Here is a 24,940-nt window from a genome sequence, read left to right on the forward strand (position 1 = left end):
CTAGAACAGAATCTGTTACAGAACACTTCATATTCAGAATGAGAACCGTATGTCGCAAAAACAGTACAGAATGTGTACAATGCTGTTATAGTAAGAACACTGAACAGAAGAACAGAACTCTTATACAGAATAAATATATTAAAAAGAAGCAGATACAGAACTGTGTTAGCCCAGTGTTGAACAGTACAGTATAGTACAACACAGTACAGAACAGTACAGAAAAGTACACACTCCCCAGCTCCACCTTCCACACTCACACCAGCTCCACCTTTCCACACACCACACCCAGCTCCACCTCCACACTCACACCCCAGCTCCACCTTCCACACTCACACACCCCAGCTCCACCTTCCACACCTCACACCCAGCCCACCTTCCACACCTCACACACCCCAGCCCACCTTCCACACTCCACACCCAGCCCACCTCCACACTCACCCCAGCCCACCCCACACCTCACACCCAGCCCACCTTCCACACTCACACCCCAGCTCCACCTCCACACTCACACCTCAGCTCCACCTTCCACACCACACCCCAGCTCCACCTTCCACACTACACCCAGCCCACCTTCCACACCACACCCCAGCTCCACCTTCCACACCTCACACTCCAGCCCACCTTCCACACTCACACCCAGCCCACCTTCCACACTCCACCCCAGCTCCACCTTCCACACTCACACCCCAGCCCACCTTCCACACCTCACACCCAGCTCCACCTTCCACACTCACACCCAGCTCCACCTCCACACCTCACACCCAGCCCACCTTCCACACTCACACTCCAGCTCCACCTTCCACACTCACACCCAGCTCCACCTTCCACACCCACACACTCCAGCTCCACCTTCCACACTCACACCCAGCTCCACCTTCCACACTCACACCCCAGCTCCACCTTTCCACACTCACACCCCAGCCCACCTTCCACACCTCACCCCAGCTCCACCTTCCACACTCACACCAGCCCACCCTTCCACACTCACACCCCAGCACCACCTTCCACACCACACCAGCCCACCTTCCACACTCACACTCCAGCTCCACCTTCCACACCTCACACCCCAGCTCCACCTCCACACTCACACCCCAGCCCACCTCCACACACTCACACCCCAGCTCCACCTTCCACACTCACACCCCAGCACCACCTTCCACACTCACACCAGCCCACCTTTCACACTCAAACCCAGCTCCACCTTCCACACTCACACTCCAGCCCACCTTCCACACCTCCACACTCCAGCTCCACCTTCCACACTCACACCCCAGCTCCACCCTTCCACACTCACACTCCAGCTCCACCTTCCACACTCACACTCCAGCTCCACCCATCCACACCTCACACTCCAGCCCACATTCCACACCTCACACTCCAGCACCACCTTCCACACTCACACACCCCTGGCCCCACCTTCCACACACTCACCCCAGCACCACCTTCCACACCACACCCAGCCCACCTTCCACACCACACTCCAGCTCCACCTTCCACACCACACCTAGCTCCACCTTCCACTCACACCAGCCCACCTTCCACACTCACACCCCAGCCCCACCTTCCACACTCACACCCCAGCTTCACCTTCCACACTCACACTCCAGCCCACCTTCCACACTCACACCCAGCTCCACCCTCCACACCCCACACCCAGCCCCACCTTCCACACTCACACCCCAGCACCACCTTCCACACTCACACCCCAGCTCCACCTTCCACACCACACACCCCAGCTCCACCTTCCACACCACACCCAGCCCACCTTCCACACCTCACACACCCAGCCCACCCCTTCCACACACTCACACCCCAGCACCACCTTCCACACTCCACACCCCAGCTCCACCTTCCACACTCACACCCCAGCACCACCTTCCACACTCCACACTCCAGCTCCAACTTTCCACACTCACACCCAGCTCCACCTTCCACACTCACACTCCAGCTCCACCTTCCACACTCACCCCAGCTCCACCTTCCACTCACACCCAGCCCCCACACACCAGCCCACCTTCCACACTCACACCCCAGCTCCACCTTCCACACTCACACCCAGCCCACACTCACACCCAGCTCCACCTTCCACACTCACACCCCAGCTCCACCCACACTCACACCCCAGCTCCACCTTCCACACTCACACCCCAGCACCCACCTTCCACACCACACACCCCAGCTCCACCTTCCACACCACACCCCAGCACCACCTTCCACACCACACCCAGCCGCACCTTCCACACTCCCACACCCCAGCTGCACCTTCCACACCCACACCGCACCCACCCTTCCACACCACACTCCAGCTCCACCTTCCACACCACACCTAGCACCACCTTCCACACCACACCCCAGCACCACCCACACCTCACACCCCAGCACCACCTTCCACACTCACACCCCAGCCCACCTTCCACACACTCACACCCAGCCCACCTCCACACTCACACCCCAGCACCACCTTCCACACCACACACCCCAGCACCACCTTCCACACTCCACACTCCAGCTCCACCTTCCACACTCACACCCCAGCACCACCTTCCACACTCACACCCCAGCACCACCTTCCACACTCACACTCCCCAGCTCCACCTTCCACACTCACACTCCAGCTCCACCTTCCACACTCACACCCCAGCCCACCTCCACACTCACACTCCAGCACCACCTTCCACACACCCACACTCCAGCCCACCCACACCTCACACTCCAGCTCCACCTCCACACTCACACCCCAGCCCACCTCCACACTCACACCCAGCTCCACCTTCCACACTCCACACCCAGTCCCACCTTCCACACCTCCACACCCAGCTCCACCTTCCACACCACACCCCAGCTCCACACCTTCCACACTCACACTCCAGCTCCACCTTCCACACTCACACCCCAGCCCACCTTCCACACTCCACACTCCAGCCCACCTTCCACACCTCACACCCCAGCTCACCTTCCACACTCACACCCAGCTCCACCTCCACACCCCACACCCAGCTCCACCTTCCACACTCACACCCCAGCCCACCTTCCACACTCACACACACCCCAGCTCCACCTCCACACTCACACCCCAGCCCACCTTCCACACCCACACCCCAACCCACCTTCCACACCTCCACCCCAGCCCCACCCTCCACACTCCACACCCCAGCACCACCTTCCACACTCACACCCAGCCCACCTTTCACACCCACACCCAGCTCCACTTCCACACTCACACTCCAGCTCCACCTTCCACACCTCACCCCCAGCTCCACCTTCCACACCCACACCCCAGCTCACACTCCACACTCACACTCCAGCCCACCTTCCACACTCACACTCCAGCTCCACCTTCCACACTCACACCCCAGCCCACCTTCCACACCACACCCCCAGCTCCACCTTCCACACCACACCCAGCCCACCTTCCACACTCACACACTCCAGCCCTCCCACACCACACCCAGCCCCACCACACTCCAGCCCACCCCACCACACCAGCCCACCTTCCACACTCACACCCCAGCCCACCTTCCCACACACACCCCAGCCCACCTTCCCACACACTCCAGCCCACCTTCCCACACTCACACTCCAGCCCACCTTTCACACTCACACTCCAGCTCCACCTTCCACACTCACACTCCAGCCTCCACCTTCCACACTCACACCAGCCCCACACCTCACACCCCAGCTCCACCTTCCACACCTCCACACCCAGCTCCACCTTCCACACTCACACCCAGCCCCACCTTCCCACACTCACACCCCAGCCCACCTTCCACACCACACCCCAGCACCCACCTTCCACACTCACACCCCAGCTCCACCTTCCACACCACACTCCAGCTCCACCTTCCACACTCACACCCCAGCTCCACCTTCCACCCTCACACCCCAGCCCACCTTCCACACCACACTCCAGCCCACCTCCACACTCACACCCAGCCCACCTTCCACACTCACACACTCCAGCACCACCTTCCACACTCACACTCCAGCACCACCCCACACTCCACCCAGCTCCACCTTCCACACCACACCCAGCCCACCTTCCACACACACTCCAGCCCACCTTCCACACCACACCCAGCTCCACCTCCACACCACACCCAGCCCACCTTCCACACTCACACCTCCAGCCCACCTTCCACACTCACACCCAGCACCACCTTCCACACCACACCCCAGCCCACCTTCCACACTCACACCCCAGCCCACCTCCACACCACACCCCAGCACCACCTTCCACACCACACCCCAGCACCACCTTCCCACACTCCACACTCCAGCCCACCTTCCACACTCACACCCCAGCCCACCTTCCCCACACCCACACCCCTGCACCCACCTTCCACACTCACACCCAGCTCCACCTTCCACACCCACACCCCAGCACCACCTTCCACACTCACACCCCAGCACCACCTTCCACACCTCACACCCAGCTCCACCTTCCACACCTCCACACCCCACCTTCCACACTCACACCCCCAGCACCCCACCCACACCCAGCCCACCTTCCACACTCACACCCCAGCACCACCTTCCACACTCACACCCCAGCCCACCTTCCACACCTCACACTCCAGCTCCACCTTCCACACTCACACCCCAGCACCCCACCCACTCCACCCACCTTCACACCCACACCCCAGCTCCACCTTCCACACTCACACCCCTGCACCACCTTCCACCTCACCCCAGCCCACCTTCCACACCCACACCCCAGCCCACCTCCACACCACACCTGCTCCACCCCACACCCCAGCTCCACCTTCCACACCACACCAGCCCACCTCCACACCCACACACCCCAGCTCCACCTCCACCACATCACACCCCAGCCCACCCCACACCACACCCCAGCACCCACCTCCCACACACCCACACCCAGCCCACCTTCCACACTCACACCCCAGCCCACTTCCACACTCACACCCCACACCACCTTCCACACCCACACCCAGCTCCACCTTCCACACCCCACACCCCAGCCCACCCTTCCACACACACCCAGCCCACCTCCACACTCACACCCGCACCCACTTCCACACCCACACTCCAGCCCACCTTCCACACCCACACCCCAGCCACCTTCCTTCCACACTCACACCCAGCACCACCTCCACACTCACACCCCAGCACCACCTTCACACCCACACCCCAGCTCCACCTTCCACACTCACACTCCAGCTCCACCTTCCACACTCACACCCCAGCACCACCTTCCACACTCACACTCCAGCTCCACCTTCCACACTCACACCCCAGCTCCACCTTCCACACTCACACTCCAGCTCCACCTTCCACACCCACACTCCAGCTCCACCTTCCACACCCACACTCCACCATCCATGAACAGTACAGTATTTCGTCTTTTGCCACAACACCTAAACAGATGAATTGAGTGAATGTCTTATACTATGTACCTGTACTGTGAACAAATACTATACTACACTATACAGTACAGTACAACAACATCTTAAGGTCAGCTGTGGTGTCCAATACCAGGAAAGACTGAACCAAAATCTTTTAGGATAAAACCACAAGATTTAACTCATTCCTTCTCACAAAATCACCTTCGACATCTAATCTTTACTCAAGACAAAAATGGTCATTATTCGTAAAGTTTATTCAGCAGCCAACACGCGTACACTTGCTCTAAACTTTGTGTTAGACAATATGACACAGTGGATGAAGGATCTCGACGATCTTACCGAGACAACAGGAGTCGCGGCATTCATTTTCTATTTAACGGGACCCATCGTTAAGATACTTTTTGAAGTGAGTGTATGAGTGTTGGCTACTGAATAAACTTGCAAATAATGTGAACATACAATAAATTAAGCTGACGACACTGCACTTACAGACATGGTATCGTCGATCTCTGGAACACATATAGGCTCCCCTTCAGCCTTGATGCGGGACACGTTGTTATTGTCGCTACGTTCGAGCACGTCCAATGCTGCCTGGAACTCACCGACCTCATAATGGCACAAAGCCACCAAGTAACGACAACTGGGATTCTGAAACATAAATAAAAACAGTACTGAGTCAAACTGCCTTATTGTTTACCATTATTGGTGTACTGCACTGTCTAGGTATGGGATCATTTACCCAGCATGCTTGGGATCTGTGGATTAAAGGATATGCTTTCCCCCCAGAGTTTCAGCCAGGCTGTAAATGTACTAATTGTAAAGTAAACTTTCAGTAACTGGCCATGAAGTCTCTCTTCAGCTTTAACTGTACACTGTATGCATAGAAACAATATAAGAAAAGCATAAAGTACAGTCATGGCACATCTTATGTAGGTTAGGTTCCAAAGAGGCAATAACTAGTACAGTAAACCCTCAATAACTCGGCATTTGATAACTCAGGATTTCATATAACTGGGCATGGATATGGTCTCAGAATATATCAATATAACTCGGGAAATGCTGAGTTACCTGTATATAAAATTATCTGGGCAAATCATGGCATATCTGGCCACCTGCATCACCTACCATGCCTCTGTGTCACCTACCATGCCTCTGCATCATCTACCATACCTCTGTGTCACCTACCATGCCTGTGTCACCTACCATGCCTCTGCATCACCTACCATGCCTGTGTCACCTACCATGCCTGTGTCACCTCCTACCATGCCTCTGTCACCTACCATGCCTCTGCATCACCTACCATGCTTCACTCTTCACCTACAGTGCTGGTAAGTGTTACTTTATATTTAATAATTACATGTACACATTTATGGGTCGATAATTTTATATTGTTGTATTTTTGTAGGAGAGGGAAGAGCCTCATGAAGTCAGAATTTGGGATAACTCAACAAAGCCAGAGTCCCATATGTGCCAAGTTATCGAGGTTTACTGTGTAGCCAAAATTAGCCTCGAAAATCCCTTAAATCACGGATAAAGTACATGGTTATAATAATACACATGTTATCCAGAATCCCTCTACTGCAACATATATGAACAGTAAATAAGTGTTGTTTTCATATTCATATGTAGAGAAATGACAATATGTTTTCACATGTACGCACTTTCTGTTCATACGTTGGCGTCCCAATCGTCTCGCCTTATTTCTTTACCAATAGTGGTAAGCTACTCCTAGTGTTCCATTTATTAACATTAAATAACATTACTTAAAACATACATCCAAGTATTTTTTTTTTTAATTAATTTCACTACAGCTACAACCAGGGTCTTATTCTTCAGTTTCTTATGTAGAACCATCGTCACTCATGAAAACAATGCCGTCTTGTCTCCTCGTGTGTGTTTTAATATTCTACATATTATTAATGAATTGCATTGTTCATTTCACATATACAAACATTAATTCAATCATATACATATTCAGTAATAAACAATAATGAATCTTTTGTACATATTCTTAAGATAAATGACTATGTTTCCTTGAGTGTGCACGTACTGTACTGTGTACATTGGCGTTCCACTATCAGCCACTTTTTCTTTAATATCAGTTGTTACTTCTACTGTACATTAAATAACATTAATTAAAACATTCACATTTTTTTACATTAATTTAACTACAATAACAACCAGGGACCAGGGTCTCATTTTCTTCAGTTTCAGGTGGATAACTGACATTATGGGTATAAGCACTGACAAGAATGTCGTCTCTTATCCTCTTGTGTGTTTTAATATTCTACGTATTATTAAGGAATTGTATTGTTCATTTCGCTTATATAAAGATTAATTCAATCAAATACATACCGTATATACCCGTGTGTAGTTCGAGTTTTTAAGACCAAATTTTTTGGCAAAAAATTGGGGGCCGACCTCTAAACGGGTAATAGGTTCGTTAGGTTGAAAAATATTCACCAGTAACTACCAGTAAACAATGGAAACGACGCACCACCAACTGTGAGTGTCGGTACAGTTGCCAGGGCAGATCTCTTGCATCATCATAGCAAGCCCAAAGTAGCCAAATGCATGGTATGGTAGCACAGGACGATGTAAAACATGAAATATTCATTTTTAAAAGTTTATTTATAGATACATAAATTTTTGTTCATTAAATTTGAAGCATCAATCTTTGTTAATTAAATTTGAAACAAAAGTAAACTACAATACCGTATTTCTAAATATTTTCATTAAAATATTGCATCACAAGTATATTTTACCTTAACTGTGCCTGAATGAATATATCCTCAGAAATAAATATGGAAATGTAATATTTTTGCTGAAATGATGTACGTATTACAGTGGAAAGTGGGATAAAATCGTGACAAAAACAATGACTCTCGCTTTCTTTCGTTGTTCAAAAGATTTTACCGTAATCGCCTTTCGAATGGTTTTCAGTTAAAAAAAACTGTTGTATTACAATAATATTCCCTCCTAATTGACTTGAATAAATACTTGAATGGAAATATACAAAATTTTTGTTGAAACTACCCGCGTTTCAGTGTAAAGTGTCGTAATAATAAATGACGTGGTATCCTTAAATGAGCATGTATATGTTGGTGTTCCCAATCCATCTCTTTTTTTTCTTTGCCATCAATGGTTAGCTACTTCTATTATTCCATTTATTAACATTAAATAACATTACTTAAAGCATATATATTCCTTTTTTTACATTAATTTCACTACAGCTACAACCAGGGTCTTATTTTCTTCATTTTCTCGTGTAGAACTATCGTCCCGGACTCCCGGCTGTAAACCCAAATGAAAACAATGGCGTCCCATCTCCTCTTGTGTGACCATATTATTATTCATTTATTTTATATAAGGTACATTCAGAAACATTATTTAAAGAATATAGTTTGCAATTTTCATTAATTGTATTGTTTAAGGGGAAAAGAGGGTAAAAAGCCACACGAAAGATATAAAAAGGTCACACTTGGGAACACATCTCATAATTATTGCTTTATTTTAATGGTAATTAATGATTCGCGATACAATGATTCACCTTACACTGCAATATTGGGGGACACACTACCGTCGTTAATCGAGGCTTTACTGTACTGTACAAGGCGGCTGGGCTGGTGAGTAGGCCATGTAGTTTATAGACAAGACCTTGGCTAGAACTTCCTCCATACAAGTTCACTTTTCACACAACCAAGCTCTTTGTTTTTCTTTTATAGTTTTATATTATATTTTCTTTATTTTTAAGCCACACTGTTTATATAGAGTAGAATAATTATTAAGAAGTCTGTTTAGGAAAAATTATGAAAGCATAAAAAAATAAAATTAAAGAAAATATTGTGTAAGGGGTTTATATTCCAGTCCAATGATTGTTGGAACTGTGTTGTTCAGTGGTAGGTTTGTTCTCTGTATCTGAAGGTGTTGCTCATGGGTAGTTTGAGCCGAGTCATAGTGCGGGGTGTAACAGTATGGCTGGTCACTTGGCTCCCTTCTCTGACCCAGTTGGTCACCTGCTGCCTGTGAGTATTCCATACAGTGATCCCTCGGTTAACGAGCGTCTCGGTTAATGAATTACATTCCATAAGATTCTTAACTTCGGTTAACGAGCAATCCCTCGATTAACGAATTTCTTATGAGCGCCCCTCCACATGTTTTCGCTTGCATTTGGCGATCCACCAGCTGTAGTATTAGTCCGCCAATACAGTAATTAGTTCTAGGGCTTAAATTCCTTACTATTTTAGTAAATATCAAGAAGTTTGTACAATTCAATAATTTTAAAAGTTTTATATTAAATTTATTAGTCATTTTAACAATTATTGAACATAATTGAAGTATAGGAAGCTAGTTTTTTGCGCGCCAAACAACCTGTCAACACACCATACAGGCGTCAGTCTCTGTGTCTTTACAGTGGAGGTAACATCTTGCTTGAGACTCTCTTCAACATAAATTCTTTTTTTCTGTGTTTCCAAGCAAATTATTGGTCATTTTGAATTTTTTTTACATATTGACAATATATAATGCAGTGCAATGTTGATTTAAAGAACTAAAATTTTATGGGTGAAATGGTGCCATAGGGTGACTTCTCTTCCACCCCAATGCCTTCTCTTCTCCCTTCTCCTCCACCCCCATTCTAATTACCATCATCATCATCATCATCCAGGAACCTTCTACATGCACACCTCAAAGTAAGAGTACTTTACTACCTTTTTGTTGAGTTTAGGCAATTTTCGGTGAGCTGGAACCAATTACCCAAAAACCCATTGAAACAATGGTTTCGGTTAACGAGCAAGCTTCTGGAACGAATTGCGCTCATTAACCGAGGGACCACTGTATTATTTATCATTGTTTTTGGTTTATGGTTCCTGTGGTGTTATTTGTGTTTTAAGGAAGCCTTGTGTAATGTTTGTTAATTACTATGTATGTACAACTTAGTGTGTATGAATTGTGCAAATATAATAGAATGTTGACCTTTACTACTAAATTAGTGAGACAATATTCTAAATGTACTGCATTGTTGCAGCTTTTTATTCATGGTCACGTTGGTGTGAACTACTGCACTCCTAGCCTTGTATGTCAGCAGGCCAGCTAGGACACTGTCAGCCCTAGCCTCTGTGCTGTTCCTCCCAGGTCCATTATCACGTACCTGTGCCAGTTAAGAAGATACTTGCTCTCCTGTGAAGGTGTTGAGAAGATGCCTGTTTACCACCTGTGCCGTGTTGATATACAAGACCCCAAGCTTCACATCCAGTGTCTACACTCCCGACATTTGTTCTGACCAGCAGTTTGGCACTTCCATACCTACATATGTTCATGTTGCTCTGTACTGTCTTCCTGCTGATGATCAGTGTAAATACTTGTAAATAGACATATTTTGTTACAAATATCCATAATCTTGTTCAATATCCTTGGTGAAAGTGAGTGATCCACCTGACAGTAATCATTATAAGAACCAGAGGGCGTTAACATCTAAACCCTCGACATAATGCACACACTGCATCACAGCTTAGTTGGGATGTGCTGCCTTTGCCGACCAACACTCAGTAACTGTTGCTAAGGGGCAGTCAGCAGAGGCACACAATCCAAACTTCCTCCCCTGCCCAGTATACAGTGATATCCCCGTTAGCCGGAACAATTGGTGCAGAGAACTTCCGGGGATGAGAGATTTCCTGGTAACCAGACGACTTTCTGAAACCTGGAAAAATTCCTTATCCCGGGAACCTGTTCCGGTTACTGGGAAAAGTTTCCGAGTGTCTAAACTAAACATCTTGCACAGACACACATTAGCCAACTTCCCCAGAACATTTCTAAGCTATGGGACTCCGTAAATACAGTTCTATTTAAGTTAGAAACTTCATTTCTTTACTATAATAACCCCAGGATAGTTTATCTAAAAGTTTTGTTAAATAAATATACTATTTAAAAATTAAAAATCTATATGATACAGGCATGAATAAAGCTGTGTGTTACAACAAAGACTGTTATTTTCCACTCCCATGGAGCTGTGGGGGATTAGTGGGTCTTGTGTTACTGACCTGACGCAATGTCAGGTGGAGGCAGGGTGGGGGATTAGTGATCTCATATTACTGACCTGATGGAATGTCAGGTCACCCTTTCTTGGGTAGGGGATTAGTGGGTCTCATGAGCTGAAGATGTCTTGAATAAACACGAACCCTAAAGTATTTTTAGAGAGATTGTGGTAAGTATAAGTGTAAATGAGCAAAGTTGTATCCCTTCAACATTACATTACATAACATTTTAAAATATGGAGTGAGAAGCAGAAAGGTGTGGGTCATTAGAGAGATGGAGTGGTAAGTAGTGGTAGCATGCACCAGTGTTGCCAAATGCTCCTCAACAGCTGATATTTAACTCACTACCATACAGTCACACACACAGAGAGATGGGTCATACAATAAGACCTTCACTCCTCATGCTTGCTGTCTTTTTTCTTTTCTTTTTTACAGGGATTAGCCCCCCTGGCACAGGTCACTGACCCACATCGGGGCCTGGGGAACGAAAATGTAATAATAATAATAATAATAATAATAATAATAATAATAATAATAATAATAACAATAACAATAATAATAATAATAAAGAAATACAAAATGAAAAAGATCAAAAGTGATAAACAATATATGTATGTTGTGTTGTCAATAGTAAGAGAAACAACTGAGGCCCTGTAATAGTGTGTATATGAGGCAGAAAGTCAGATAACCAACCTGGGACTTAGTCACATATGGCAGCAGGGTCTACCATAGATAACACAATATGCTTCCAATATCTCCCTAGGCGGTAATACCTCCCTGTTAGGTAGCTGCCTACATCCCGTATTAGGGATGTGTACTGTAGGTGCGTGTGTGTGTGTGTGTGTGACAAATCAATCTGTGGTAACAGCAAGGGCATCTCCCTCCTTGTAGATGCTGGCAAGATCCTGTCAAAGGTAATGTTATCAACACTTATTCAACACCTAACAGAGAACACTCTTCCTTAATCCCAATGTGGATTCAGGAAGGATCGCAGTACAATAGACATGATCTTCGCAGCTAGGCAAATTCAAGAAAAGAGTCGAGAGCAAAATGTAGACCTTTACACCGCCTTCATTGACCTCTCCAAAGATTTCGACACAGTAAACAGAGAACTTTTGTGGACTATGTTGGAGATGGTCGGTGTACCACCAAGATTTTTAAACATCCTCCACCAGATGCATGATGGAATGCAAGCCCGGGTACTTGTGGGTGGTGTGCAGTCAGAACCATTTAGTGTCCAAATGGGCATACAACAGGGCTGTGTGCTGGCACCTGTGCTGTTTAACATCTTTTTGCTGGCTGTAGCACAACTCTCACACAATGCCCTTGGGCCTGATGCAGGTGTGGGCGTACGGTACCGTCTTGATGGAAACCTTTTTAATATTAGACCTCTGGAAGCCTACACAAAGACCTTAACAACTCGGGTCATAGAACTACAGTATGCAGATGACTGTGCAATAATGACACATAACAGAGAATCTATGCAACGTGCACTAGACGTGATCCCGGGTATTTACAGCTCGCTTGGTTTGTAAATTAACACCCAGAAGACTGAGATTTTTGTCCAGCCCATTGTTCCACCAATAGAAGCACCACAATTCTACATTAATGGAGATCCTATCCAAATAGTAAACCAGTTTAAGTACCTTGGTGGCACTCTCACACCCACCTGCTCAGTGGATATGGAAATTCAAACCAGAATCAATTTAGCCTCAGCTGTATTTGGACATTTGAGAACAAGAGTTTTTCTCAACAATGACCTCAAATATAGAACGAAGACTGCAGTTTATCTAGCGGTCTGTATATCTACATTATTATATGCCTCAAAAACCTGGACACCCTACAAATGCCATATCCTAATGCTGGAAAACTTCCACATTAGATGCCTTAAGCATATCTTTGGAATATCCTGGGAAGATAGAGTGACTCTTGAAGAACTATATCGCCACTCAAACACGACCAGCATTGAAACCCTGCTAGCCAAAAGACACTTGCGCTGGCTTGGACATGTTATCAGGATGCCAGACCACCGGCTTCCAAGACAAATATTATATGGCAAACTCTCTCATGGAAACAGCTCGGCGGAAGGACAGAAAAAGAGATACAAGGACCACTCTAAAACTCTTCTCTAGTGCTGTAATATACAACCAAATTCACTGGAGCAACTAGCCTCAGACCGTTCCTTATGGCGCTCAACATGCCATAGAGGAGCGGAAACACTTGAGACCTCACTGAACCAAAAGAGAGTTACTAAACAAGGCCAACGACATTAAAGGGCTCAAGGCATAAATCCTCTCAATGAACAACATCCGTCACCAATGCAACAAGATCTGCGCCTCCAGGACTGGACTCCATAGTTATCTACGGTTGCATCAGAGGAATAACACATAATTCATCAATCATCTTATCTGAAGCAACGTTGTCATCGACTTTGATGGACTGCCATAAGCAAGTAAGCAGTGTGTGTGTGTGTGTGTGTGTGTGTGTTAATAATAATAATAATAATAATAATTAACTGTTTATTTAGATAACATGGCAGCCGAAGGCTGAAAATATACAATAAACAGAGATTATAAGTTACATTTGGTGAAATCGGGAAGTGTGTCACTTAATTGATAAAAGCTTTCAATACAAAAAGTATCAGAAACATAGAGTCAACATTAACTATAGATCTGGTACTGTGGGAGCTGGTCTTGTAAACAGTCTTGTGACCTGATGTTGGCACCAACAAGGTCCTTCCCACTGTTTGGATGACTGTTGTACCCGAGTGCTAAGCCGCTCCCTCACTACATTGTATCACGTGGTCCGGGTAGGTCCTTTAGCTCACACAGGGGGTTGGAGGTGGTTCTTGTTCCTCATGTGATGTAGTTAAGAATACATAGTTCTCACCTGGGTGGAGTAGGGAGTCCTCATTTCTCTCCTGATGTAGTTTGGAGTCTTTCTTGGCTTCTCATCCAGTGTTGGTGGTGGTGAGTGTATGGTGGACAGGGTGTGTCTGGCCCGGTCAGGTCAACATTGACAGCTAAGCATTGATTGTCACTATAACAGTTGTTTCTTTCTTTTGAGTTGAAATTGTCACTTTTGTATATCACTTGTGGGTTGATGGTCAATCTTTGCACTGTACTGTTCGTGGGAGGATGTTGATAAATCCAGGTGGGGAGGAAGAGATGGAAAAGGGGAAGGCCTAACAGACCAGGCTCTCCCTCTCCCCAGTTGTTGAAACAGTTGCACCGCTGATCAGGAAAAGGGAGAGCCAAGATGTGTGTTTGTAGTCTTTGCTCCTGCCTCACCACATAAATCAACTCACACGCAGCCATCATCCAGCTCATCATACCTCTATACCCCCAAAACTCCTATGGCGACGGGGACAGGCAGAGATGACTCAGCACATAGGCGGAATGGAATATCAGGACCCTTCTGGATACTGGCATAAATGAGCGTCCTGAAAGAAGAACTGCCCTTGTGGCAAAAGAGCTGGCTTGGTAAAACATCGACATAGCAGCCATCAGTGAGTCCCAGCTCCCAGACGAGGGTCAACTCATAGAACGGGGGTCTGGCTATACAGTACAGTACTGTCATGGTCACAGTGGCACGGCTGGTCTGTTTGCAACCTGATGATTCATATTATGCTCCACGCCCTCAAACCATGTGGATAACTGGCGATTATCCTTATAAAGAAACACGTTTTACCGAGCTTAGGTGCCGTCCATTTTCTCTAACTTCCTGAAACCAACCTTTCTATAATGTAAATTTGAATGTGTGTGCGAGCACCATTGTTTTGAGTCAACTTATATATGTCTGATTACAGATGAAACATTCAAGATCCCTTGTGACTGATGTTGAAAGCTTCAACTGTGTTTACTGTTAGTGAAATTGTCAATAAAAGTCAGGGTAGAGACTACTGTATGAATGAGGTATCATTGACGTCTTCCCTAGAGATGCCAGGAGTTGCTAACTGATGCTGAAGTTACCTATTTTTCACCTATGAACATCAGGTTCTCTGATGTTCATAGTAAAATTGTTGTAAGGATGTTAATTATGGAAGTAATTAATTATTGTGAAGGGAAGTGTCAGCCTCCCTATCTTTACCATCTAACGGGGTGTAGCCTAATACTCCTTGTCTTACGCTCCTCCCACCAGGGACTGCCATCCTGAAACTTGAAATAAATTTAATTCTTGTCTTCGACAGCTCAATCAGAGTGTAGTTTGAAAAGGTGATCTTAGGAGATTAAAATGAGTTCGTAGTCTCATTTTCACATGTCAAAGAGTATAGTAACATAGTTGTTGTTATTTGGGGTGAGTAGAACTCAGAGTTTTGTGTGGGAGGAGAGCGGGACACTGGCGCTCTCGGGCCTCAGTATAGCATCTGAAGCCCCTCCACCCACAGATTCCAGCAGGTCAAGAGCGGTCGTTGAATGTTAGGACGACATCCAACCCTGGTACTGGAGATGGACGAAACCACGGAGACCGAGTAGCGTCATATCCACGCGGCCCAGCCAGGCCGCGGCTCAGCCAGGCCAGCCGCCCACCAACCTGAGTTGACGGTTCATCCCTGATGATCTCACGCATCATAGTAAACACAGCCAGCTCTCAGTAAGTGTTGTGTGTTTTGAGTCCAGCTCTAAGTAGTGTGCCGTGTTATTCATCTGAGTACCCATGTATGTATATCCTCAGGTATGAGTGTGTGGAAACACCAAGAGTATGAGGTCGCCACTTAATTCTTGGCCAATGTAGAAAAATAACAGAAAGAAGCTACATCCCTGATAATGTTAAAGTAGTATCGTTGGTATGTTTGTAGAGTCCTGTGACTGATTAAGAGTTGAGAATGTCAGGTACCGTGTATTGCTGGTGCTCGAGTGTGCCGTATGTAAGCTTGTCATGTGGTGTGTTCTTTTAAATGTACAACCAGTAATGATGTAAGAAGCTAGTGTATCTAACTGGAATTACATATGAGTAAAGCCAAGGAGTTGATCCTTGAAGTTGTATGTTAATGACACCTTTAACCAAATTTAATTTCATATTAATAAACCATTTTTAGAGTATGTTGGGGGTATCATTTTCTAAAAGTATTTACCTTTATTCTTGTCCATAGCTTGATACAAGAATTACAGTAACCCATGTGTCCTAACCCTCACCATGCTACCAAAGGTCAGAGGTTATGAAGTAACTATATGAAATAAAATAGGTAGACAGAATTAATGGAGAAAATGAATGAAGTAAGAAATTGAGAGAAGAACAGGTTGAAGAATTTAAAAGTTAACAGCAGGGGGATAAATTAATAAGAAAAGACTAAAAGAAACGGCCCCCTTTATAAATGGTGACAGCGGTTTTTTGCCCCCTTTATAGTACAGTCGGCCCTTAACATACGCGGGGGTTACATAGTAGAGATAGCCGTGGATGTTAAAAATCCGCGTATATGTGCTGCGCCCCCCCCCCAAAAAAAAAACCCTGGCCCCCATGTCCTTATTTACCGTATATACCTGTGTGTAGTTCGAGTTTTTAAGACCAAATTATTTGGCAAAAAATTGGGGGTCGACCTCTAAAAGGGTAATAGTTTCGTTAGGTTGAAAAATATTTACCAGTAACTACCAGTAAACAATGGAAACGATGCACCAACGCACCACCAGCTGTGAGTGTCGGTACAGTTGCCAGGGCAGATCTCTTGCGTCATCATCGCAAGCCCAAAGTAGCCAAATCCATGGTATGGTAGCACAGGACGATGTAAAACATAAAGTATTCATTTATTAAAGTGTATTTATAGATACTGTACATAAATTTTTGTTCATTACATTTGAAACATCAATCTTTGTTAATTAAATTTGAAACAAAAGAAAACTATGATACCGTATTTTCATTAAAATATTTCATCACAAGTATATTTTACCTTAACTGTGACTGAATGAATATATTCTCGGAAATAAATATGGAAATGTAATACTTTTGCTGGAATGACGTACATATTACAGTGGAAAGTGGGATAAAATCATGACGAAAACAATGACTTTCGCTTTCTTTCGTTGTTCAAAAGATTTTACCGTAATCTCTTTTCGAATGGTTTTCAGTTAAAAAACTGTTGTACTCGTACTCTATTACAATAATATTCTATCCTATCATTAGCCTTATAATCCCACAACTGAAAACCATTCGAAAAGCGATAACGGTAACATCTTTTGAACGAAAGAAAAAGTCATTGCTTTCGTCACAATTTTATCCCACTTTCCACTGTAATACGTACATCATTTCAGCAAAAATATTACATTTCCATGTTCTCAGAAATAAATGGTAGTTTTGTTGAAACGTAATGTACAGTATTTAATATTAAAATGCAAAAAGAGCTATAAAAACAATTAATACTGTACACCCGTAATGTACTGGCTGGCATCTCCACTCGTCCCTGCTCCCGCCAGTCACCTCCTCCCCGCTCTATCCCTCCGCCTCCTCCCCGCTCTATCCCTCCACCTCCTCCCCGCTCTATCCCTCCGCCTCCTCCCCATTCAATCCCTCCGCCTCCTCCACATCGTCACTTCTGTTGTATTACAATAATATTCTATCCTAATTCACTTGAATAAATACTACGATACCATATTTCTGAATATTTTCATTAAAATCCATCAAAATCATTTTCCTTGTCATCGTCTTCAAGCACCAAACAGCTCCTCCCAGTCTTCTCCTTGAACAGGGCTAGAGGGTACGTGTTTTTCGAATCGTTTTCAATTAAAAAAATGTTACAGCACATGTATATTTTACCTAAACTGCGTCTGAATGAATATATTCTCAGAAATAAATAGTAGTTTTGCTGAAACGTGATATATTTCAATGTAAAATAGGATAAAATACATGACGAAAACAAAAGACTTTACCTAGCCTTCAAATGTTCAAGAGATGTTACTCGTTTTTTTAATAATTTTCGGTTAAAATACTGTTATATTACAATGATATTATATTCATACTGTGCTTGATATACTACATTCACGGAAATGTAATATTTTTGCTGAAATGACGTATGTATTACAGTGGAAAGTGGGATAAAATCGTGACGAAAACAATGACTTTCGCTTTCTTTCGTTCAAAAGATGTTACCGTAATCGCTTTTCGAATGGTTTTCAGTTAAAAAAACTGGTGCATCACAAGTGAATTAGGATAGAATATTATTGTAATACAACAGTTTTTAACTGAAAACCATTAGAAAAGCGATTACGGTAACATCTTTTGAACGAAAGAAAACGAGTCATTGCTTTCGTCACTTTCCACTGTAATACGTACGTCATTTCAGCAAAATATTACATTTCCATATTCTCAGAAATAAATAGTAGTTTTGCTGAAACGTAATGCATTTCAATGTAAATTAGGATAAACTACATGAAAACAAAAGACTTTACCTAACCTTCCGATGTTCAAGATATGTTACTCGTTTTTTTAGTAGTTTTCGGTTAAAATACTCTTATATTAGTGATATTCTATTCATACTGTGCTTGATATAATACATTCACGGAAATGTAATATTTTTGCAACTACAATGCTGATGTCAACACAAGCGTGGTTACAGCGAGACTGACTGAGTGAGGGAGAGCTATGCGTGTGTGTGTGTGTGAGGTTGCGGGAGCGGGCGGTGTCCCGTGTTCGGTGCCGCGCGCGAGTTGAATGGCGCGCGATTTGAATGTACTTTTATTACTTCAATGTACAGAATATTCCTCCGGCGGGGCAATCCGCGTATTTGCAAATCCGTGTATTATAAACCCGCGTATGTTAAGGGCCGACTGTACATTTTCTGGAAGGGTAAGCCTGCCTGCTGCGGAGAGAAACAGCATTTGTGGATTTGGCTTTGCCATCTGCCAACGCATCCTACACAGGCTAACTGAAATGCCTATTGGGATCAACAAGCGCCTCATGACGCTCTGAGTCCCACTGTATCACTCACGTCATGCCTTCTTCATCAGTGCATACACCCCAACACTGGATGCAGAGGATGACATCAATGAAGCCTTTTATGCCAACCTTGACAGAGTGCTAACCTCTATCCCCAGAGAATACAAGGTTGTGCTCCTTGGTGACTTTAATGTCAGAGTTGGCAGAGATGCTGACATTTGGCAGGGAACCATAGGGAGAAATGAACTTGGCAAGTGTAATCTCACTGGAACTCTCCCGCTCCATCATTGAGAACCCTCATAGTCAGTAGTGGAAGTTGTCAGAGACACATGCACACAACCTCCCTTGCTACTCATACAACCTGTAGTGTAATCCACGGAGGGGTGAGGGCCACCTTGTTTAAACCCACATAGTTTAAGGGGGCGTCCAGCTAAACATATGATGAAAATTGGAAAATTACGAAAATATTCACAAAATTCCTGAGGAAAGCTGTTGCCCGTGGCTATCTGCTGATGTATTTTGGTTTAGTAATTCGGAATATTTATGTAGCTATGCATGATTGTACACCCCCCCCCTGCTTCATTTAGAGGCCTTTCTGTTTACATAACAAAAGTTGTAGAAAAGTATTTATAATAATATTTTGATATAAAGTAATACAAATCACTTGGAGAATTCAGTATCTGGCACCTCTCTCAGTTAGCTAGCAGCAGGACCAGAGTCTGAGGCTGCTTGTAGTCCTCAGTTACCCACGAAAGAAGTGAGAGTGAGGTTGTTCCCACCATGTGTTGCTCTCACGCCACCCTTGTCTATCAGCCAGTATCTCAAAATGTGTTTTTTTAACCTTCAAATCCCTAAGGCTGGGCCATTTATGGGCTGATTCTAATGAAACACACAATTAAGTACAGTAGTACAATAACATATTGGCCATGGCTGAACATATACATTTTATTTATATTTGGTTTGGTTTATTATTTGATGATTTATCTTTATAAATACTTGGAAGAAAAAAATGGTAAGTTAAGGACAAAATTCATGTACTCGATATGAAAGTGATAATGAGAAATATCATCTGGTGCAGGTGTGTAGTCTCCTACCATGTGTGTGTGTGTCATCTGGTGCAGGTGTGTAGTCTTGACCCAAACTGTTCATAATGACGTTAACTACCAAGTATAAAGCAGTGCTGTGCTGTGCTGTACTGTGCTGTGCTGTACTGTACTCACCCGCGTCAGTTTATGTCCGTTCAGAAGCAAAATAGCGCGGTGGAACTGTTTGGTGAGGAAGTAGGTCTGAGCCAGCCAGTAGACGTCAGCGGGCGAACCATTGCTCAGACTCACCACCTTGTCCGCCCAGAAGACGGCAGCCTTGTAGTGATGCTGTAACACCACCACAACAATTAACCCAAGATGGCAGGAAGAAATCTAACTTTAATTAGGTTTTTATAAGTTAGAAAAGGTACTTGGTGAGGATAATTTAGGTAAGCTTTGGTTAGGTTACATTAGGTTGGGGTTGATTAAGTTAGGTTAAGTTAGATATAAAGTATGTTAGTATAGTATGCCAACAAAACAGGTTGTTTTCTCACATTGCCACCAGGTCATAATGAATAACAAATACTGTGGTGGATCACCACCTACAGCCTTAGGACACATTATTTGTCATCATCATCATACAGTACAGTATATTACAGTACATTTACTTATATTACACATAAAAGAGTACAATATTATACACACCTTCCCTGATTTACAAAAGTGTTCCATTCCTGAAAAACCTTCATAAATCAATTTGTCATAAATTGGATCACATTTTCCATAGACATTCATTATAAAACTTGAGATACATTTCTATAAAGATTATCTCCCAAAACTGTCTTAAAATTTTTTAAAACAGGTTTTTAATGACAATTTTTGGTGTCCACAATGATTATAAGTCAATAATAAACATATAGACATAAGAAGAACAGTACAGTAGAGCACAGTACTGTACTGTACAGTAAAGTACTGTGCTGTACTGCACTGTATGACAAGTGGAATATATGATCAGCAAATATGTAAAGACATATTTAAAATTCAAGAAGAATCAACAAGGAGAAGACACAGTAAGAAAATATACTAGGAGAGATCAAGATTAAATACAGTATTAAATACCTTCTGCAACAGTAACTAACATGGGGAATAATTTGCCAGACTGGGTAGTGAATCCTGACACAGTTTTGAGTTTTGAAAGAAAACTGGTTTAGTGTAGCCCACCAGGCACAAATGGTTGACCGTAAAGCACAAATTCAATATGTTGTACTGAATATAACAGCCCCGGGGTGACCACAAATACTGAACAGTGTAAGGAAAGGCTTAGACCTGGAGTTACAGGCTTAATACGGATACACCCCATTTCGTCACCACCTGGTTTGTCACAAAAAACAAAAACACTTTATCACCACTAACGGTCTGGTGATAAAACAGTCGCTAATATTCGTGACAAATTGCAAGTTATTATTTTACACGAATAGAAATTAGACATGTTTACAGACGACTCGAGATTTGTGTTATTATACTGTACATGAATATTAATTATTGAATAAAGAAAACAATTAAAACATTGATATATAAATAAAATACAAAACAAATAAAGGTAATTTCTTCTACACCACCGTCAGCGCAGGTCAGACTGTCAGGTGAGTTCTTTAAACAATGGGTAATTATCAGACAAATCACTCCATGGAAACGATTGGCGGTTATTTAACAGCTTTTTAATTATTTGATCTTTTTGATATGTCCAGCTTTACCGGGCCACATTGCCTGTTGCATGTTAAAAAAAGGAAGTTTTTAGTGACTACTACTAGTAAATAGATAACTAATGTGCATTTAAATTGCATCTTACATTTTATCAGTTACTGTCCATACATGCGTTCTTTAATAAATTATTTTAGTTAGATGTTTGCATTATACAGCGTATGTACACAAAGAGAGTAAACCAGCCATAATGTCTTCACTGCTTCAGTGAATACATAATGAAGGTCCAAAGCCCATGAAATGGTGATGGGAATGAACGCAGTGACAAAATGGATGAAAAATGTGGTGAAGAAATGGGCACACCCCTTCCCCCCTCTCAATAGCCTCATCCAGAAGTCTTCTGTGAGTAGAGTAATTATTATATGGGGTCCTGTAGTGTCTCATCATGTAAACAATGGATTCTGTATAAGCATAGATGGTTATAGTGAGTCTTTAAAAGGTTTCATCCTACAAGGTAAAGAGAACAAAGATTTTTGTTGTAATTTATGGGAAGATGTAGCACAGCATCTTGATAACTAACTTTCTTAGTCTCACACAAAGTTTACAGCACTTCAGTCTGCTTCCTGTAGGTGTTTGACTTGTGTGTTAATAATGTGACTATAGGAATTATTAATGTATTAGACACTGGGGCCCAGGAGACTCTACCATAATTGCTCTACAGAAATAATCTGGTTTTCTTTTCACTGGAAGTTTTTCATCTAAGAAAATTTAGCGTAGGTAATGTCTGAGAACAGCACTACCACCAGAAGGAGTTGTTCATTCATTCCACATATTATAATAGTAAGAACACTATTTCAAACATACAGTAGTGAATATTTTGCAGTGACCGGCTCAGTTCCTACTAATGCTATTTTCCCGGTAGTAAGCTCTGATTGGCTAAGTACTTTTTGTTTAATATGACAGGGGTTTGCCTTCTGGCTAGGAAACTAGGTAAAGTTAGGTAGGTTTCTTTGGCTGGTTAGGTAAATGTCGCCCGATTTATAATAATAAGAACATCTGGAAAAATGAAAAAATTGAACAACTCCTTCTGGTGGTAGTGGTGTTCTCAGACATTACCGTATTTTTTACCTTATTACAAGTTAGGTTAGGTTAGGTTTTCAAAGTCATGTTTGGTGCATTTTTTAGCGTTTTACCCCACATTTTCCCTCTACTGCCCACTTTGAACAACCAATATTGTTGGTAATTGGGGAGGTCTTGTCTGTTAAAATACTCAAAAAGTATAAATTTACTCTGGAAACCTAAATGAACATATTTTATTATTATTATTTTTTCCCATATACAGGTAAATAGAAATATGAAAGTCCATGTTCGACCCAAATCGAATCTTGACCTCTACTCTTGTAAATAGTTTCCAGGCACAACAGAAATATGGTTAGGTATATTTATAGCTACACAACCATCGACTCACGGTGAAATAAATGCCAAAGCCACGATCAAATACAGTTCTCACGTCGTTCACCGATAATGAATGTGTAGCCAATCAGAGCGCACTCACGGTAAAATAGTGTTAGTAGGAACGTAGCCGGTCATGACAAAATATCCACTACCTATTTTAAAATAGGCGACAAATTTTTATTATGAGTATTTTTTGTATTTTTTCTCTATGATCATAACTCACCTGTAGTGGACAGGGCATGAAGACTGAGGGAAACTGTGTGGTAAAACACGGTAAAAAACTGATCATATGAAACTAAATTGATGTCTCTATGTGTTTTGAGTTGTGTTAGGTTAGGTTAGGTACATGCACTCGATCTATTAACTCAGATTAAATTAAGTTTTCCAATTTTTTGTGACTTCGTGACACCAAATACCAGTCGAGAAGTGATTGGCAGTCCGATTTATTCATGTAGGACCATTATTTGACTTCATTGCAGCTACATTTGGGTACATTTGGGTAATTACTCGCTCCCTCGGTACATGCACGCGATCTATTAACTCAAATTAAATTACGTTTTCCAATTTTTTTTTACTTTCTGACACCAAATACTAGTCGAGAAGTGATTGGCAATCCGATTTATTCATGTAGGACCATTATTTGACTTTATTGCGGCTACATTTGGGTAATTAGTCGGACCCCTAAGGCCAGACTAGACCAACACTGGAGCAGGTTCAGGTACATTCAGGAGCCAGTGCATGCCCAGTACTTGTCAACAGTGCCAGTACATGCCCAGTACTTGTCAACAGTGCCAGTACATGCCCAGTACTTGTCAACAGTGCCAATACATGCCCAGTACTTGTCAACAGTGCCAGTACATGCCCAGTACTGGCCAACAGAGACGTGACCGTGGTGGTGATTCTAAAGGAGAGAATAAAAGGTTCACCATGACCAGTCTTACCCTCTCTATATAACCGCGAACAACCTTCCTAAACTTGTCCAGGTCCACAGACTCGGGAGGAGAGGTGGGCATAGATTCAAACTCCTCAGCCATGTTGTTTGTTTACTACACTACACTCTGGTCTGGCGCTAAACTGTTACCTTTACTCTCTGTTTAAATGTCTTTATTTCGTCTTTAAATATCACTTTTTAATACTTTATAATTATTTTAATAATAATGGCATTTAAATATAAATTACTTAAAGGTATATTATTTGAATGTACACAAACCACTGCAAAGTATAATATAAATCACTACTGTGTAATTAAAGTGAACAAGGTTAGCTAGTATTTATATATTCAATTAATATAAATTGCAAAATATTTAACAGGAAGTGAGGCAGGAAATATTTCAATTCTTTATGCTTTAACCTGACACCCTATTGTCTCTGCCTGGTACGGATTAAGCTTAATAGGGGCCTGAGGCACAGATCAACTTGGGGCCCCCTACCCCTGTATATATATATATATATATATATATATATATATATATATATATATATATATATATATATA

The 24,940-nt window shown here is 43.5% G+C and overlaps 1 protein-coding gene across 1 annotated transcript in view; it reads right to left on the bottom strand.

Moving 5' to 3' along the window:
• LOC121860897 (cell division cycle protein 16 homolog) overlaps positions 1-24,517 on the bottom strand; it is a gene marked incomplete in the record, with an annotated part of 39,560 nt that extends 15,043 nt beyond the window's left edge. Inside the window, 3 exon segments of the mRNA XM_042358258.1 lie at positions 5,856-6,014; positions 20,485-20,637; positions 24,387-24,517. Of these exon segments, the coding sequence (XP_042214192.1) occupies positions 5,856-6,014; positions 20,485-20,637; positions 24,387-24,479 (405 nt within the window).
• Between the last annotated feature and the right edge of the window lie 423 nt (positions 24,518-24,940).

This window comes from Homarus americanus, unplaced genomic scaffold (assembly GCF_018991925.1).
Source record: "Homarus americanus isolate GMGI-L3 unplaced genomic scaffold, GMGI_Hamer_2.0 scaffold52806, whole genome shotgun sequence".
NCBI lineage: Eukaryota > Metazoa > Arthropoda > Malacostraca > Decapoda > Nephropidae > Homarus > Homarus americanus.